This window comes from Nematolebias whitei, chromosome 1 (assembly GCF_014905685.2).
Source record: "Nematolebias whitei isolate Nwh7 chromosome 1, NemWhi1, whole genome shotgun sequence".
NCBI lineage: Eukaryota > Metazoa > Chordata > Actinopteri > Cyprinodontiformes > Rivulidae > Nematolebias > Nematolebias whitei.
In genome coordinates, this window is record NC_056498.1 from 38,835,993 (window position 1) to 38,855,100 (window position 19,108).

Here is a 19,108-nt window from a genome sequence, read left to right on the forward strand (position 1 = left end):
GATGTTGATCTTCTGTGCTGGGCCATCCTTTTGGCCAGTGGCTGTTTAGTTTCCCCGATGTAAGACTGATCACAGCCCTCCTGACACTGAACAGCATACACAACATTGCTCTGTTTGTGCCGGGGGACTGGATCTTTGGGATGACTTTGGAAGTAGGGGATAGATGAAGCTTTTCCTTAGTTTACACATTTCCCAGGAGAAATTGATATGTCGGCCTGTTTTCGAAGCCAACAGGGTAGTCAGATTCAGATAAGACACAATTGTTGATTTATTCAAGCAGACTATTTTTCTTGTCAGCCTTGAGTCTTACTGGTACCTTCAAGATCTGAAATGGCCAGATAAGGGTGCATTCTACTGGTCCGTGCTTACGAGCCCCTCCAAGGTCGTTTTATGCTGGCGTGTCCCAAAGCCACAGGTGGCCTGCGATTCTCACAAATCACTTCCATCTTACGGTTTAGCTCGTAAATCAGCTGATTTTGAGTCCTCAAAGCACAAACCAAACCTTCACATATGCGGCAGCCTGACCAGGCCAGCCTAGCGGCCGTCTTCTTTGTATGTTGCTAAACCAGGAACCAGACTATTCCAAAAACAGGAAACCTGTTATCATAAATACAATTATATGCAATTTCGGCGTCCTTGATCGACAGCAGAGATAAACATATCACATTCCACGTCCCCAGAGACATATCCAGCTGCATGCGTGTCGTCCGGGCAGACATGAGGGCTCTCCAGGACCCTGTCGCTTTGTTGAAAAGATTTTGTTGATTGCGTCGAAAAGTCCAGTTGGTCAGATTCATAACAGTAATTTTCATTTCGGAAGATGTGTAAAAATAGGAGCTCCCATACGCAGAGAACAAAAAGCAGGAGGAGAACAGGAGAGGGAAGAGAACGTGTCCACCTCGTACCAGAGCAAGTGAGGAAAAACTTTGACTCAAACTATTGAATATGATAATTATCGTAAATATGTCTAAACTGGTGGCTAGCTGTAGTACATCTTTTAAGCCCCGCCCCTTGACTTAAATGAACGGGACTTTTATTATTTTGGCTAAAAAAAAGCAAAACACACTTTTTTATACTATTATTTTTTCTCAGGTGTTGATTTTTGACGTAGCTCTTACTTTGCTGCTGTATCTTCAAATATACGTGGTTTCAGTTTGTTGCAGTTTAAATAAAATTGTCCCGTTGCACTATGATTGACAGCCTGTTAGCGAATTAGGAGGCTGTGTAGGCGGGACTTTTGTTTTAAATGGCAGCTCCTAAGAAAATTGACATTTTGGTGTCAATTTTGGACAGTGGAAGTTAACGGGGTTGTTTTGTTCATCTTTACGTTGATGATATCTGTTTTATTTTAATGTTTGCTTAAAAAAAGTTTTCCAGTTTTTGTTTTTGTTCTTTAACTGCTACTTCTCAGCTTTTTTAAATGATGGCTCAATTATCAGACGCTCCAAACACGGGTGTGAACTGCTTGAGTTATTGTCTCAAGACTTTTTGTTGTTAAAAATATGTAATTACTGGCTTCAAACACGGCCTCAAACAGGAGCGTGTGGCCACCGCGGTAATCCCGCTCCAACAGACGTGGTGTTGAAACGACGGCTGCTTGTGGAAACCTTCTGACTCACTGCTGGAGGAGATCCTCCAAGTGACTTGAAACATTACATGTTCGTAACTTTTCCTCAGAGCCCCCTTTAAATCACTTGAACTATGTTACAGAAGTAAAATTGCTAATAAATCACGAGTTGTTTTTTTTATGCCATGCAAACAGGCGATACACATTCCTTCAAGGGATGATAGTTTCATGTTAACTTCCTGCTGCCTTTGGGTCAAAATGACCCACAAGACCTCAAATTCTGACCCAAATGACCCATGAGACCTCAAATTCTGAACCAAATGACCCATGAGACCTCAAATTCTGACCCAAATGACCCATGAGACCAGTTTCTGACCCAAATTACATACAAGAACTCAAATTCTGACCCTAAAGTCTCAGTGTCAGGACTCAATAAAGCAGCAGGAGTGATAAGTTTTTTTTTTAAATAAATAAAACAATTAGTCCAGTTAGTGTCATATATTACTCCCTTTAATGAATTACTTCCATAGAAAAACATATATATATATATATATGTATATACATATATATATATTCTGCTGTACAGAGAAACCCACAGGTAATACAGTCCCACAAAGAAACATAAGATGAGCCAAAACATAATGACCACTGCACTGAAGAAAACATCATCAAACAAGAATTGTCTTTAAAAAAAAAAGTAATCTCATGTTTTGAGGTGGCTCCAAATTTAAAACCTGACAACATCTGTTGCAGACGACAATAAAGGACAACAGATGTTTGAGCACCGCCAGAAAGGGTCATAATGTTTTGGCTCATGGCAGTCAGCCTTATTAATATCCGTCATACAGTAGAAACCCATAAATATCCACATATTTACAGTAAACATCGTAGATTTGACGTTGCTGTGCAAGAGTTGACGTCCGTCCCGTCAGAGTTTATTCTGAAGTTCTACTGCCCGATCGACCCGTTGGTGTCGTCGCTGTCGCCTTCCTGCGGAGAGCCCGGCATGAGTCCGCCGGCACCCCCCGCCTTCCTCGCGGCTTTCCCCTTCAGCAGGGGACTGTGGGGGTGCAGCGTGTGCAGGTGCAGCAGCAGCTCGTCCTGGGTGGCCGCCGTGTGGCCGCACTCCTCGCAGACGTACAGCTTGTTGCGCCGCTCCTTGTAGGCGTACTTGAGCGTGACGCTGTGGATCTTCTTCATGTGGGACTCCAGGGAGCAGCGCTGGGTGAAGGCCTTGTCGCAGAGCGTGCACTTGTACGGACGGACGCCTGGACGAGACATTTTCAAACACGTCAGCGGTTGGTTGTGCGGGAAAAACATTGAAATCATTCATCAGCACTAACGTGGACGTCACGAAATACAACTTGTTTTTTTTTTTGCTTCTAAAAACATCGTCTTTGATTTCAGCTTAGGCTAACAGTCCCGTTACCAAGCTAAAGTAGAAAAATTAAAGTTTTTGTCTGCTGATGAGTTTTATAACCAGTTTTACATAGTTTTACAGATAAAGTTATATTCTTCTTCTTCAGGGGTCACCACAGTGAACTAACTCGCACACTCAACCACAGACCACCGAGCTGCCACGGCCTCCATGTGGAGCAGAGCTGCCATGTAGGGCGCCCAGGGGAGCAGATGGTGGGGGTTCAGGGCCTTGCTCAAGGGTCCAAAGTGGAGCAAATGAGGGTGGAGGCAGGTGTGGGTGTTTCATCTATCCCACCTACATTTTGATGTTGTTGGTACAGGGAGTTGAACCGGCGACCTTCCGACCACAGACTCACCTTCTCTAATCTGCGCCACCACTCCCCAGTTTTATAAATAAAGTAATTTTAGATTATATTTATTTTACATTTTCTAAATATCTTCCACCCATTTTTGTCTGTTCTCTGCTACGCTGCTAGCATTAGCTGCCAGCATTAGCTGCTAGCATTAGCTGCTAAACATTAATCAGAAGTTTATGTGAAAAAATTGTTTACTGTGAACAAATATTTTAAAAAGTGCAACGCTACTCAGTATTACCTTAACACAGATTTGACAACCAACATAAAATGTTAACTTATTTCTGTGCTTCCAAGGATATATATATATATATATATATATATATATAAATATTATTTTAGCTCGGGCTAGCATTAATGTTAGCAAACTAAAGAACGCAAACGTATATTTTTCTGTTGATGTGATCATTTACAGTTTTACTTGGGGATAAACAGATAAAGTAATCCAGTAAACTGACCATAAGTTATATATATATTTTCCACTTTACTAAGAGTTTCCACCCATTTTTGTCATTAGCGGCATTAGCTGCTAAAAATGTGCAATCTAGTACTGAGGTCAAATATTTATTTTTCTGAGCTGTGGAAACATTAAATTGGGGCATCATTGCTAACAAGACAACGTTTTGCAACTGGCATGGAATTAAAAATGTTTATTGAACTACTAATTAGACTAACTGTGTTTTTAGCTTAGGCTAGCATGCACTTTACCAAACTAAATTACACAAATACTTTGTTTTTCTGCTCCGGTATTTCATTTATAATTTTAATTAGTGTTTTATGAATAAAGCACTTTAATACTGTAAAATTATTATTATTATACATATTTTCTACCTATTTTTGTAATTAGCAATAGCTGTTAAAGCTGCGCAAGCTAGTCGGTTAGCTTTTCTTGTCCTTCTCTGGCTGTGTTTAAATTCAACACTCCTTCATTTTGTAATGGTGCTTTAACTTTATACCTTTAACATAATACCTGAGAAAGTCACAGCGTAACGGTCAGTTGTTACTTTAGCTGACGTTAGCAGAAACAGCCGGCTAATGCTAATGTCCGCCGTTCAATAATGAAGTTTTCGGACTTGTTGAAAATGCCTTTAGATATTTTGATGACGCTAATGCAAAGCGTCCGAGCCGAGCTTGAGAAATTATTACAAAAACGTGAACTAAAGCTACATTTAAAAAGTTTGTTGTTAAGTTTGAATATAAATCACAGCAGCTTCGATATTTCAAAGTAAAACACTAAAACCCTGAGCACAAATATTTTGTGAGTGAAACCAATTTGTAATTTTAGCACATTGATGACGGCTAGTGTAAGAAGACAAAACAAAAACAGCGCACGGGAGTGAATACCTGTATGTGTGCGCACGTGTCTCTTGAGGTCGAAGGTGTCGTTGAAGCCTTTGCCGCAGAAGCTGCACAGATGCCTCTTGGTCTCGTTGTGGCACTTCACGTGTCGGTTCAACATCCGCTGGAACTGGAAGGTCTTCTGGCAGATCTGAAACACGGCCGGGACATTTTACTCTACGTTTAAACTCACATGAGTTTTGAAGCTGGTATATTTGATTTAAAAGCACTGAATTTAGACTAGTTTTGGAAACATGTTGTTATATTTTCCCCATTTTATTTTACTGGCATATAATAAAACAAATATATATATTTTAGTCAAAACGGATCCCTTGAACCGGTCGGTGAGTCATACCTGGCACACAAATCCCCCTGTTGTTGCTGTTGTCGTGCTTTGACTTTGACCTGGCGATGTGGTTACCATGGAGACCGCCTCCGAGGGGGGCGGCGGTGTGGTAGCCGTCATGACAGAGGCCGGTGCGGCTGAAGGTGGGGGGTCAGAAACAGGGGGAGGAGCTTGCAGGAGAGGAGCGGGATCAGGAGGTAACTCACCGGTCGTCACCTGTGACAGAGAGAAATACGAGTTATTTTTTAACGTCGTCAGGCTCAAACTTCCTCCATTTAAAGTTGCTTTGTACACGAGTTTACACGTTTATGTTGCCTGCAGACGTCTCGACGAGTTCCTTACCTTAATTTTGGATCGAACGTACAAGGAGCCGCCCTGCGACCTCCTCCTGATGTCCGACCTCCCCTCCAGCGAACCGGCCGGGCTGCGGGGTTCTCCGAGCACGGTGCTGGACGGCAGCTCGGCGTGAGCGTCCAACACCGAGCGTTTGGTGAGGCAGAGGGGAAGAGTCTCCGCAGGACTGGCCTCGGCTTCCATCGTCAGGACCGCGGGAGGGAAAATGGAAACTGGAAGGAGAAGAAGGAACAGTCGTCATGATGTGACCACGATCTACTGATAAAATACAAAAACTAATGACTGAAAGCAAGATTCCTACGATCATCTGAGCTGGCCCTGATTTAAGTCTCCACTCGGTCCTGAGGAGACAAATCAGACTCCAAGATGTCGTTTGGCTGGTTTGCAGTGAGCAGATGGTGAAAGGTGAATTTGTTGTTCCAAAACTATCGAACTATTCTGTTCACGAATGAGGGAAAAATAAAGCTTGAGAGTGACAGATGGATCGTGTGGCTAGCGTACTCTGAGCTGGTCCGTTGAGGTGAAGAGGGAGTTGAGCCGTAGTCTCCGTGTACCGGTCGATCTACGTTCCTACCCTCACCTCTGTCCACAAACTCTGGGTAGTGGCTGAAAGAATGAGCTCGTGGATACAGGCTGTTGAAACGAGTTTCTTCTACAGGGTCCTCCACATCGAGAAGAGCCAGTTGAGGTGGTACGGGCATCTGTTAAGAATGCTCCCTGGACGCCTCCCTAGGGAGGTTTTCTGGGGACATCCAACCGGGAGGAGACACCAGAGAAGGACGTGCTGTTTCCTGGACGGCCTGGGAACGCCTTGGAGTCCTCCCAGAACAGAAGGTGGCTGAGGAAAGATACTGTATGTCTGGACCTCCCTGCTCAAGATGCTGAGCCAGAGACCGAACTCCAGAACAAGAAGAAGACAATGGACGGATGAATCAAAGGGAGGCGTGAGCCAATTATCTCTCAATGCCATAAAAGGTGGGAAATCAAGCAAGTGCTTCTCTTTACAAGTGTTTGTCTATCAATTACCAAAATGTCTCATGAACTACTGGACAAGTTTCAGTGAAACACTCAGGAAGTAATCTTTGGGTTCACATCAACTGATTAACTGTTAACCAAATTCAAAATGGCCCCCACATCTCACCGACCTTAAAAAACACAAATATAACTTTATCTCTGTCAGTTTCACAGATAATGAGATAAATTTTGGCATGGTAGTATCTGGGAGTTATCCCCGATACAAACTTCAAGAAGTAATATTCCCGACATCTTTGTTTACAACGTGCGTTTATTCTACTAACGCTAGTTTCATTCAGGATATTTTTCTGTATGTTTATGAGACAATATGGAAAAGAGACACGAGCTGATATAAAATTTGTCATCAAATTGTAGTTATCGGATTGTAGACGTTTTTAATGACATTTAAACGTGTAATTGTAATTTTTTAATACTTGTTTAAATGATAAACCATGTAATTATATAAAAAGGCCTTTTTGGCTGTATTTTTCATACTGTGTAGTATAAAGGTTTAAAAACTAAAACGATTTTGGTAGTTATCCATGGCTAACACAACTAAGCTAGGAGTCAAATGAAACATTTCTGATAATTTGACTCATATTAAATTTTACTTTGGATTTTGTGGTTAAACTATTTCAATTTGTGCTTTGAGTTCATATATACCCAATCCTTTTTAATATTTCAAAGAATTTCCACATTTTCATCATCGGTAGCCATTGCTGCACTGCTAGCATTAGCTGCTAAAGCTGCGCAAGCTAGATATGTAGCTTTGCTTAGAGTTTTGAAACTTTTTTCAACGAATCAGAACAAACTTTTACCATGTAGCCCCTGCGATAAGTGAGGGACTACTGTCTTCTACAATACAGTAGTCCCTCACTTATTGTGGGGGTTACGTTCCAGACACCCCCGCAATAGGATATATCGTCCTTCTTGATATAGCAAGCGTTGCACCGGGAAAGAGCTCGAGTTGTCAGGCATCGGAGTGCGGCGGCAGGGGCACGTCTGGAGGGCTAACACGTTGCCTGCATGGTGACCTCCACCCTCCTTCACCTGCTAGACGTGGTCTCCTCCAACGGTCCCAGGGAGACCAGTGCAAGGACACGGGCAGCGCGGAGGAAGGTCTCCACAGGCAGCCATGCCCTCAACGGGAGAAGGCGCCCCCAGATGCGCGCCCAGAGTTGTGTGGACAGGGAGGGAAGGAGGGTGGGCAAGGACATACGGACACTGGAGGTACAGTCCCCGGATGGGGACCGGGCTGCCTGGTCCTTAAAGAGCACAGCAAAAGAGAGCAGACAGACTGATGCTACAGTTACTGAGCCAATCAGTGCCCGGGACACAGAGCACAGTGCTCTGGTTGGTCGCCATCCATCAATCAGCCAATCGTGTTTTGTGTATATTTTCCGATGAAAACCCGTGAAACCGTGAGTCTGCGAAAGTCGAACTGCGAAGTAGCGAGGGGCTACTGTATTTGCTGTAATGTTACATTTCGTAACTGTTTCTACATTTTTCCCCATATTCTTAAGATTTTCCAGTTTCATCATTAGAATCCAGCGCTGCACTGCTAACATTAGCTGCTAAAGCTACGCAAGCTAGTTGTCTATAATATCCACTCCACAGACTGGGCAACGTCTCCTCTCATTGTATTTTTAATAAATAATAAAATAAAAATGTGTGATGACTTTGGACTTTTAAGGGGCGGCGATTTGAATTGCCGGATCCGAGCATACAGTTGCCAGAACGCACCCGGTCTTGTTCCGGTAGGATCCGGCTCAAATTAAGCACCGGCCACTGGTATATACTAGAAACATTTGTGTTTATCCATCTAATTTCCATAAAAATACAAAAAATGTGATGCTGTTTGCTGACGACATGTTGTTCGTCATGATTGACAAAAAGACTTTTGGATAAAAAACGAAACGTTTCACCAAGTTTTTAATATTTTTATTTTTATCTGTCCAGTGGACCTGACTCATTGTTAGATGTCATTTGTTGTTGCTAATCAACACAAGCAAAAAGGTATCCATCTCCTACGTAATTACACTCTTTTAATGGAAATCTACATTTAGATTGTTCATTTCCACGCTGATTCAGAAGTAAAATGTTTGAAAGAGAGCCCAACAAAGAATGTTTGATTTCTACCTAAAAATGTTTGAATTTATCTAAAACAGTGGGATGCTCTTTTAAAAGACAGTTATTTAATTGCCCAATCATTCTGATTGCTAAACGAGCTTCTGTAGCAGATGTGGATTAGAGTTATCTTGAACAACCACCGAGGGAGAAAATTATTGTATTACAGAGTTACACAACAAACGTTTCATATTTGCACAATCACTCAATTAGCAAACGCGCAGAATTAAATATATGCATTCATGTGTTAGGGCGTGCTCCTGTTTGGCCTATTGTTAAGTGCGACTTGTTTTGCACGCACACACATGCCTAGGAACACTCACACAGAAACGTATACAAAGACATCCCCTTTACAGTTAGACTTGTCCAACCAGACAGTCTTGCAGCACCAGCTCTGTACCTTCCTCAAACAATCCACCTCCGCAGGGCTGGATGTCAGAGTGTGTGTGTGATATGTGTGCACGAGCAGAACAAAACGCCAAAGAAAGCAAGCGACAGAAAGAGAAACCAACAGCGCTTCGTTAAAGGCGCGCAGATGAGTGTGCTCAGGTGGCCCCTGAGGCAGGTGTGGTTGTCCTCCGTGAAAACAATGAATCAGTTTAGTTTGCCGAGTCTCAATCTGATAAAAAAAAAAGAAGCCCAAATGCAAATGAGGTAGCTTTAAAGACGAGAACACACAACAGGTGAGCTGTAAACCTCCGGAGCTAACGGTACACTGGGACAGTAACGGCTCTGTTCTGCCTCAGCAGCATATTTGGTAAAGAAATGTTGCCCACAGAGTTCCGTTGATCCCAGGACGGAGTTTACTGACACTCGAGCTGAGCGTCCTTCATTAATTGTTACTGGTGCGACTCAAAACGTGCACATTTATACTTTTATTCTAAACTAAACAGAGCTACGAAGACATTATGCACCGTTTTATCCAACTCATACTATTCATAGCCACTCACGCAGTGTTTCATCGTCAGGTTATGGTCAAAGTGATCTAAAGCGAAACTGATGGTAAAAGGACAGTTTAGCTCGTTTGAAGTGAAGTCATGTGGAAAGTTGTGAACAAATCGTATCGTACTTATCGTAGACGGCCTTTTGAACCAGGAATAGGGTTTACTAATGACCATACTGAAGAACAAATGGTATCTTCTACCACGTATTCGTAGTTGGGTCGCGGAGGCAACAGAGAAAAACAGACCCTGGTCTCCCCAGCAACACTCTCCAGCTCCTGGGGGACCTCAAGGTGTTCCCAGGCCAGAGAGAATACAGAATCCCTCCACCAAATTCTGGGTCTTTGTCTCTTCCCTGCTGGACATGTCCAGGAAACCTCCCGAGGGACGCTCCCAGTCTCCAAACTTCCACAGCAGTTCTTGAGAACCCTCTTGGTAGTTTTGGCAGAAGTCTATTCTTGCTGGAGGTGCTACAGCTAGCTGCTGCTGCCTCTATTTGCACTTGAAAACAACCACGAGCTTCTGTGTGATGCAGAACAAGGTTCACATGGATCCCTGAGGACTTTCAGAGGTTTTAGTTGTTTGAACCCTTCTGTTGTCATTGGGTCCAAATGACCCGAGGTCTTCGATAAGCTGCTGCTTCTTCTTCTTCTTTTGGCTGTTCCCCTTCAGGGGTGGCCACAGCGAGTCCTCCCCCATCTCACTCTGTCCTCTGTCCTCACTCCAACTACCACCATGTCCTCTCTAACTGCATCCATGGATCTTTTTGTCTTTTTCCTTGCAGCTGAATTTCTAGCATCCTTCTACCAATATACCCACTGTCCCTCCTCTGGACGTGTCCAAACCACTGTCCCTCCTCTGGACAAGTCTAAACCATCTCAGTGTGTCCTCTCTAACTTTATCTCCCAGTTGTTCAACCTGTGCTGTACCTCTGATGATCTCATTCCTGATCTTCTCCATCCTTGTCTCTCCTAAGGAGAACCTCAACATCTTCATTTCTGCCACTTCCAGTTCTTCCTCCTGTCTTTTTGTCCATGTCTCTGTCTCCAGACCATACAACATAGCTGGACTCATTGCTCTCTTTGAAACCTTTCCTTTGACCTTTGCTGACACCCTTTTGTCCCAAATCATTCGTGAAACCTTTAAACCTTCAATAAGCTGTGATGGGTGGGATGGTGAAGTTAGAGAAGACATGGAAGTAGTTGGAAGTGAGGACAGAGGATGCAGAGGAGGAGAAGAACAAGAAAGAAGAAGAACAACAACAACAACAATAAGAAGTAGGGGTGCACCGATTGCAGTTTTCTGGCCGATCACCGATTTCTAAAAAGTCTCACCTGCCGTCTCCGATTTTGTTTTACAAGCGACGCTGTCAGGTGTTATGAGGTCACAACGCACCTTCAATTGTCCACTCTTGTTTTATTGAAAAAAAACATACCCTTGAACAATATCCTAGAAACAACACAAACTTGTTTTCACTGGACATGAGGTAGTGCTCTGAAATATAAATGAAGTTCAGACAATTGTTGTTAATACTTTTTTTAAATCTGTGAAATCAGTTTCTCATGTAAGTATCGGCCCCGATCTCCCAAAATTAGGGAAATCGGGGCCGATGCATCAGCCGGCCGATTTATTGGTGCACCCCTAATAAGAAGAAGAAGAAGAAAGAAGAAAGACAAGAAGAAGAAAGAAGTAAGAAGAACAACAACAACAAGAAACTGTGATGGATAAATACATCCCCTCTTCACACGATCTAATTCAAATTAGGCAACTTTGACTAAAATGACTCAATTCTTTTTCCGTCCTTTTCCAGGAAGTTTCGTGAGGAAACCCATATTTTGATCAAACAGCCGTCCGGTGTTTTACCTCCGGCTGACCCGAGGAATCCAGCAGTATCTCATTTGTGGAAATCAGGTGCATAGTTTAAATGTTTTATGAATAAAGGCCGCTCAAAGTCCGACTTCAGTTTTCTCTTTTGGCACGTTTTACCGCTTCGCCTGGTTTCACAAATATCCGTTTGTATGTTGCGTTCTGACAAACGATAGCTCGACGATGCAAAACAAAAACCTCTGTTAGACAGATGTTATCACAACTAACACAACAACCAGCTTCCTCAGCTGGAACGTAGTTTCACTTTGTTTTGTTTATTCGTGGCTACAACTCGTCAGTTTTAGAGATGATGAGCGATAATTTGGTGTAGCTGAGTCATTCTAGATACATAGACCAATCACTAACCCTGTCTGTTAGCAAAATATCTCATAAACCAGAGTACAGATTTGAATAAAACTCTCAGAAAGAAATCAGTGGATGTGGGTCTACTATTGATAAACATTTGGAGTCAACCATATTTAAGATGGCTGCTACAGCTAATCAATATTAACAAACTCAAATATGCAAATTATTCAGTCAATTCGACAGATATTGAGCTAAAATTTGCTGTGGTGGTAGCTGAGAGTTGTCCACGTTAGATAACCAGAGAACTAACAAATCTAATTAGATCTATGTTTAAATCTTTGGTGTGCAAAGTGAGCAGATGTGAAAGTGTTCCTTTAAAGGCAGGGGTTCCCAACCCTGGCCCTTGAGGAACACCATCCTGCATGTTTCAGTTGTTTCTCTGCTTCGACACACCAGATTTTAATATATGGGTGATTTAAAGGCTTCTGCGGAACACGAGTACCGGTAAGTAATAAAATCACTGAATCAGGTGTGTTGGAGCAGGGAAACAACTAAAACATGCAGGATGGCGTTCCTCAAGGACCAGTGTTGGGAACCCCTGCTTTAAGCAATGCTAATTTCAACAGAGTAATTGGGTTTTTATGTGTATTAATGGGTCAAAAACTGACCTGACACCATTAACTTTCCTAAATATTTAATTGTTGTTGGGTTTAAGAAAAAAAGGCATTTTGCAAGAAAATAAAAGCCTAAACTTGAGCGTTTACTAAGAACACACCGTGGTCATTTCAAATCAAGTTCATTTGGAGCCAGTTCTCGCCAAAAGTCACCCACATGACAATAGTTTTTAATAAAGTGGAACGCCTTAAAATCTTTCCTCTAGCTCCATTGCAGCGATGGTTTCCGTGGTCACGACTGCTAGCTGCATATTTAATCTCCTCTCGTTTTGTTTGCTCACCTCTCCTCCCCCCGATCACGTATGAATGAGGCGAGTCTGTTCGGTTTTATGAACGCCGGTTTCTTCCCAAACGGTAAACGGGAGCGTTCGAACCGTTTAAAGCACTGTTTTCATTTTGTAGAGTTGCTCTGCTGAAAGAAAAGGTCAATAATCGGTAGATAAGTTTATCAACCGCGGGGCGTGTGTTTGCTAAAGGTGTATTGTCTTCAGCAGCAGGCTGTTCCCGCGGCCCGTTACATTTTCTTCCATTCAATAAACATTAACCTGCAGCAGCTTTAGCTCTGACAAAGGAAGCTGACCCTTGACCCCAGTGGCTTTATTAGAGGTAGACTGATTAAACACTTGTCCTTGAATACTTTCTGAGAGGCGTATTTATTGTTTTTTATTTGGTCAAACGTTCTCACGAAGAACAAGATCTAACTTTTATATTTGTCTCTAAAAATAAAAGGCTAGCCACATTAGCCAGAATGGCAAGCAGCTAGCTTGGCTTTAGCTTATCCGGGCTGGAATCATTCAGCAGGAGTGGCAGCCAACGGGTTAGCTTAACTTAACTTAGCAAGCTAATTTAGTTATTGTCCATTCATCTTCTTTACCCACTTTGTTCTTTACCAGGTCATGGGTGACCAGGTGCCCATCTCTACTGGGTGCACCAGATAGCAAGCGCATTATTTAGTTATCTTAGTCATCCCGAATGGAAACACCAGGCAAGCAGACAGGCAGATAGTTAGCTTAGCTTATTTAGCTTAGTTAGTTAATCAGGTAGTTTAAACATCTTATCTGGAAACATCAACCAGAGAGTCAAGAAACTAGTTATTTTTAACCTACCAGATAGTTTAGCTCGTCCTGACTGGAAACATTCAACCAGAGTGTTGTGTAATGAGTTAGCGTAGCTTGCGTCAGTTAGCTAGCTGGTTAGCTTCCTCGGCTTGTCTGAAAACATCAGCCAGAGTGGCAGGAAGCTAGTTAGCTTAGCTTATTAAATTCAATTCAATTGAATTCATGAGATTAAAACTAATTTATATATTATTTAGACTAATATTTGCACTATAATAAATAAAATTAGACATTACTGGAGTTCATTAACTTCTTTATGCAGAGGATAAAAGTATTTTCTGTTTGTTTTTGTATCTAAAACTGACTTTTTTTTCAAATCTAGACAAATAAAAGCTCCGAGTTTAATTTAAGACGGATCTGTTTAAACAATAATAACGTTACCATCTATCATGTTTGGTTTATTTTTGTTGTTGTTGCCAAACACATAAAAACTTTCAAACAATTTGAAACAGACAGAACGACATCGGCAGAAACCAAACGAGAAAGAATGAGTTTAACTGGACATTTATGCAAATCCAGAAATAAAACACTTAAATGGAGCACTTTCTTATTTTTTTTAATGGTTTTATTAATTTCCACTGCACACCACCATGATAGGTGGGGCAATCACGTAACTGCCCATGTCTGTTAGCAAAATATCTCATGAACCAACGGGTGAATTTTAATAAAACCTTCAGGAAGTAATCACTGGATGTACGTCTGCAACTGATTAACTTTTGGAGTCAACCTGATTAAAGATGGCTGCCGCAGCCAATCTACAGTGGCAAACACATAAACGGCTAATTCTCAGTCAATTTGGCAGCTTTTAAACTGAAACTCGGCGTGGTAGTAGCTGAGAGTCATCTCCAACACATGCTCTGAGTGCTAACTGATGGTCAGACGTTTTGATTTTAAACTTTGGCGTGCAGAGCAGCAACGTGCCTTGACGCAGCACTTCTTGTTTATGAAACAGCTTTCTGTTGCAGCACCTTTATTGTCTCAAGTGCCCAAAAAAATGTGGCACAAAACTGTCTAATGTTTCCGTTAAAGCTCGAGAAGTGGAGGAGAAACAGTTAGAGACTGTCAGAAACAGGCTGAGGCACATGCTTGTGGACCATTAGTGTAGAACACACACACGCACGCACACACGCACACCTTTAAAAACTGTCCAAACTACTGTAAACTGACGCATCTGAGTCTCATAAAAGACGCTCAACAAACACTCCTGTCTCTGAGGCAATTATCATACCTGTGTGTTTCTGTTCTGTTGTGTTGGGGGGGATGTGTGTGAGAGCAGGACGCACGCACGCGCGCACGCACAAAGCAGGTACATCAAGTAACGGCACATACCAGAAACTGTGACTGAGACCGTTGCCGGGTCGATTATTTCTGCGCCATTACGCACAGGCGCTCCAGGGTTCTTAATAATTAAATAAATAAATAAAAGCAAAATAATGCAAATATTAATAATTATGTCCGAATCTGAGATTCTACAACTGGCTGGGCTTGGAGTCGAAATCTGTTTAAAATAATGAACATAAAGGATGTTTTGGTTTTTTGGTGCCAAATTGCGCTCCGGTGCGTAAAAACGCATTCCCATTCAGGCTGTCTGCGCTTTTCTTTAAAAAAACTTTATTTTCTCTTTTCTGATGAGTTTAAAACCTTCAAACTGCGAACAGCCAGGAGGAGGAGGAGGGAGGGGGGGGGAGTAAAAGGTAACGGTGATGAAGAGGAGGGGAGAGGGGGGAAGGGTGCAGGACTGAGAGGTTTAGGGTGTAGTCCGTTAGTTGTTATCTGATCTGAGAGGTGTTCCAGTGGGCAACAATGGGGACTGTTCTCCCGGACCGGGTGGGGGTGCAACAACCCCCCCCCCCCCCCCCCCCCCCCCCCCAGCCTCAGCAGAGTAAAATAATGTCTTTTATTCTTTAAGGTTTATAGTTGAGGAGTAAAAAGCGCCAGAGGGAGACTCGAGCAGACCGAACAAGGAAGGACTGAGAGGCTGAAGGTCGAGGAGAAGCAACGGGCCCAGCTGGGCCCAAGACCAGAACTTTCCTTTATTCTGATCAACCCATCATTTGATTTAATCCAATTCTACGTGATTAAGATTAAATCAAAAGGATGAAATTATCTGATTTTGGAGGCAGGAATTGTTGTTTTTTACGCAAATTAAACAAATTTACGCATAAAATAAAATAAATAAAAAATAATCCAGTGGTCCCTCTGAGGTAGTGGAGGTTCGGGGTCCCGCTGTCCTTCCCGTTATTCGGTACTCACGGCCCCGTTACACTCAGCACCGACCCCCCCCCCCCCCACCTGCTCCACAAAAAACAAACCAAACATTTAAAAAACGCATAAATCTCCAACCTGTGCGTAAAAAGCTCCAAAACCAGTCCACCCCTCCCCACCTCTGTTATGTTTGTGGTTCGGTTCCAGCTCCAGACAAACAAACAAACAAACAAACAAACATGGCTCTCATGCAGCCGCAGCGTGGACTCACCTGGGATGTAGACGTCCCCCCGCTTGTGGTCCGGGAGTTCGCTCCAGTTCCGCTTCATGGGCGAACAGTTCGCCTTCTTCACCAGAAAGGCCCGCGGCATGCCGGCTCCGGAACCAGAACCGAGCCGTCGGTTCTGCTGCTCGTTTCAGGGAAGTTCGGAACAGAACCCGCTCCGGCGACGTCAGAACTCAGCAGGTAAAAGTTTTCAAAGCAGGAAGGAGAAGGTGCCGCGCGCTCTCTCTCTCTCTCTTTTCTTCCTCCTCTCCAGCCGTTCTTCTCTCTTTCACCCCTTTATTTTTTTATCTTTCTTTTCTCTCGTTTAGTTCCAGCTCGGCGGAGGAGGCGCGCGCTCCTCCCGGGCAGGTGAGTCCGCTCAGGTGAGCAGTTCAACAGAGAGCGCTCGGAAATAACGGGAGTGTGGAGGAAAAAAAAAAACCCGGCAGATATCCCTGAGCTAACGCACGCACGCGCGCACACGCACGGGGAGGTGGGTCGAAAAGCAGCACAGGTAGTCGCTTTTTGAAAAAAGCAGGAAACGGGCGGCAGCGCGCATGCGCGGCAGAAATAACGGTGACAACAGGCTCGAGGGATCTGGGTTAGGCCTCTACCTGCAGAACCGGTTTCCCGCTCCTCTCCACCTCCTCTCCATTCCGCTTCAAGGTGGGACCCGGCATGAGGAGGAGAGCACGAGGAGGAGACAGACATGTTGGTGAGGAAGAGGAGGCCGTGACATCATGAAGGACAAGAGGAGGTGAGTTGAAGACAAGAGTAAAAAACTTGTTTCCAACACACGACCGAACGGTGTAGAAGCACGAAGCAGAAAAATAAAACACAATAAATGAACGGCATGGATCTGTGTGATCGGCTCAATTCAGTTTATTTATGTAACAGAAGTCGTCTCAGGACGATGAACGCAAACATTCATACATAAAAAAAACGATTAGTAAAAGTTTTCCATCTCAGGAGCAGCAGACTCGATGAATCTTCGCTTCACCACAGTCTCTCGTCCTGAGCAAGCACGAAGGAGACAGTGGGAAGGAAAAACTCCCTTTTAACAGGAAGAAACCTGCAGCACAACATCAAAGTTCGTGCTCAGTAAATCAGGTAAAGTTCAGTCAGGTCGAACAGCAAAGACGAGGGAAGACTTGTGCCGGTAAAACGATTCGACTCGATCGCAAAGGCGAGAGGAAACCTTCGACCTTATTCAAAATTCATCCCAAAGGGAAATGAAACGTTGCTGTAGCTCATCATCCTCGTTGTTACAGGTGCTGTAGAAGGATCTCTTGTCCCACAGTGGATCTGAAGAATCTGGCTGCAGAAGCCGTCTGATCCGTCCACCCAGACTCGGCTGGCCTCTCGGTTCCTCCGGGCAGAAGTCCTCCCAGAGCAGGTGCTGGAAACGATCCTGTCCTTCCGCTGTCACAGTCGTGTTTCCTGCCAGTTCCAGGATCTCAGTGTTCAGGCACTCGAGCACAGCCGGCAGGGAGACGGGAATGCATCTACGGCGCCTCCTTTTCAACTCGTTTGAGATTTGGGGCTGTAGCTGAGATATTATTTGAGCTTTTGAGATGTTAATCAGCTGCTCCTGGTTGTAAAAAATAACACCTTGTTGCCGTGGTTACGCATCGTAACGAATGTCCAAAACTAAAAAAAAGATTCGGTAAAAACGTTCCGGCTGCGCAGCGTCCGATACCAGAGGAAACAGTCAAACAAAAAATGTGGTTTACGTCCAGAAAACGAGGAATTAAAGTTTCCAAAAGCAAAATCTCTGAATGAACATTTAGTTGTTAAAAACGGACTGAATATGCCCGAGAAGATCACTGCGTGCACCAGCGTGGGGGAGAGAGGACCGTCCAAAACTGTCCAGCAAAGTTAAGTCAGGTCCTCTGGATGGTTTCTTTTTTACTGAGGCGTTTCGTCTTTCATCCAAAAGACTTCATCAGACCGAGGCGCCACAACAAACTCAGTCCTATAAATAAATAACACCTTCACATGGTCCACAGTGATGCCCCTCGATCAGTTCCTTTGGGAGGGCGCTCATTATTACTGACAGCTTTTGTCAACGGGGGGGGGGGGGGGGGCGCCCTCCTTGGATGACGGTAGGAGAAACACTGCAAAAGATTCTGTAGAAGGAACAACTACAGAGAACGGCCCAGTGAGGGTAGAAGAAGAAGAAGAAGAAGCTTCATTGTCAGCAGCAATCTCCTTAACACTGACGAGAGAGATTTTCTTCTTCTTCTTCTTCTTCTTTTGGCTTTTCCCTCTTCAAGGGTCTCCACAGTGAGTCCTCCTCCTCCATCTCTGTCCTCTGTGTCCTCTGTCCTCACTCCAACTACCTCCATGTCCTCTCTAACTGCATCCATACATCTCCTCTTTGTCTTTTTCCTGGCAGCTGCATTTCTAACATCCTTCTACCAATATACTCACTGTCCCTCCTCTGGACATGTCCAAACCACTGTCCCTCCTCTGGACATGTCCAAACCATCTCAGTCCATCTCTAACTTTATCTCCCAGTTGTTCAACCTGTGCTGTACCTCTGATCATCTCATCCTGATCTTCTCCATCCTTGTCTCTCCTAAGAAGAACCTCAACATCTTCACTTCTGACACTTCCAGTTCTGTCTCCTGTCTTTTTGTCCATGTCTCCGTCTCCAGACCATGCAACATAGCTGCTCTCGTCACCACTGTCTTGTAAACTTTGCCTTTGACCTTTGCTGACACGCTTTTCTCTCAAATCACTCCTGAAAGTTTTCTCCATCCTGCCTGGACTCTCCTTCACTTCTTCACCACACTCCCCATGTTCCTGGACAGTGGACCCCAAGTCCTTGAAGTCCTGCACCTTTGTGACCTCTGCTCCTTGTAGCCTCACTGTTCCACCTCCTCCCTCTCATTCACGCACATGGACGCTGTCTTACTACGGCTGACTTTCATTCCTCTTCTTTCAAGTGCATACCTCCACCTCTCCAAGTTCTCTTCCACCTGTTCCCTGTTCTCACCACAGATCACAATGTCATCTGCAAACATCATAGTCCACGAGGATTCCTGCCTGACCTCATCTGTTAGTCGGTCCATCAACACAGTAAACAAGAAGCGGCTCCGTTTGGACAACAAATAACAACAAACCACCAATAAACGAGAAGAACAAGAGAAGGGAGAAAATAAAAAAACACAAAACAGCTGCGTCAAACCATAAAAAGACATGAATCTGAATTT

The 19,108-nt window shown here is 43.7% G+C and overlaps 1 protein-coding gene across 1 annotated transcript; it reads right to left on the reverse strand.

Annotated features, from left to right (window-relative positions):
* Positions 1-2,079: 2,079 nt before the first annotated feature.
* Positions 2,080-16,116, reverse strand: ovol1a (ovo-like zinc finger 1a). The gene is made up of 5 exons (XM_037684388.1): positions 15,897-16,116; positions 5,366-5,589; positions 5,033-5,239; positions 4,684-4,828; positions 2,080-2,835 (listed from the first exon to the last, which is right to left on the reverse strand). Exons 1-5 carry the CDS (start codon positions 15,994-15,996, stop codon positions 2,516-2,518), a joined length of 996 nt encoding a protein of 331 aa, XP_037540316.1. The 5' UTR covers positions 15,997-16,116; the 3' UTR covers positions 2,080-2,515.
* Positions 16,117-19,108: the final 2,992 nt, after the last annotated feature.

Bases quoted from the DNA above. Each gene is read 5' to 3' on its own strand.
- ovol1a (XM_037684388.1), bottom strand. From the start codon at position 15,996: ATGCCGCGGGCCTTTCTGGTGAAGAAGGCGAACTGTTCGCCCATGAAG. The intron at 5,590-15,896 runs GTGAGTCCACGC...TTCTCCTTCCAG, and splicing joins GGGGGACGTCTACATCCCAG to TTTCCATTTTCCCTCCCGCG. The intron at 4,829-5,032 runs GTATGACTCACC...GCCGTGTTTCAG, and splicing joins CAGGGGGATTTGTGTGCCAG to ATCTGCCAGAAGACCTTCCA.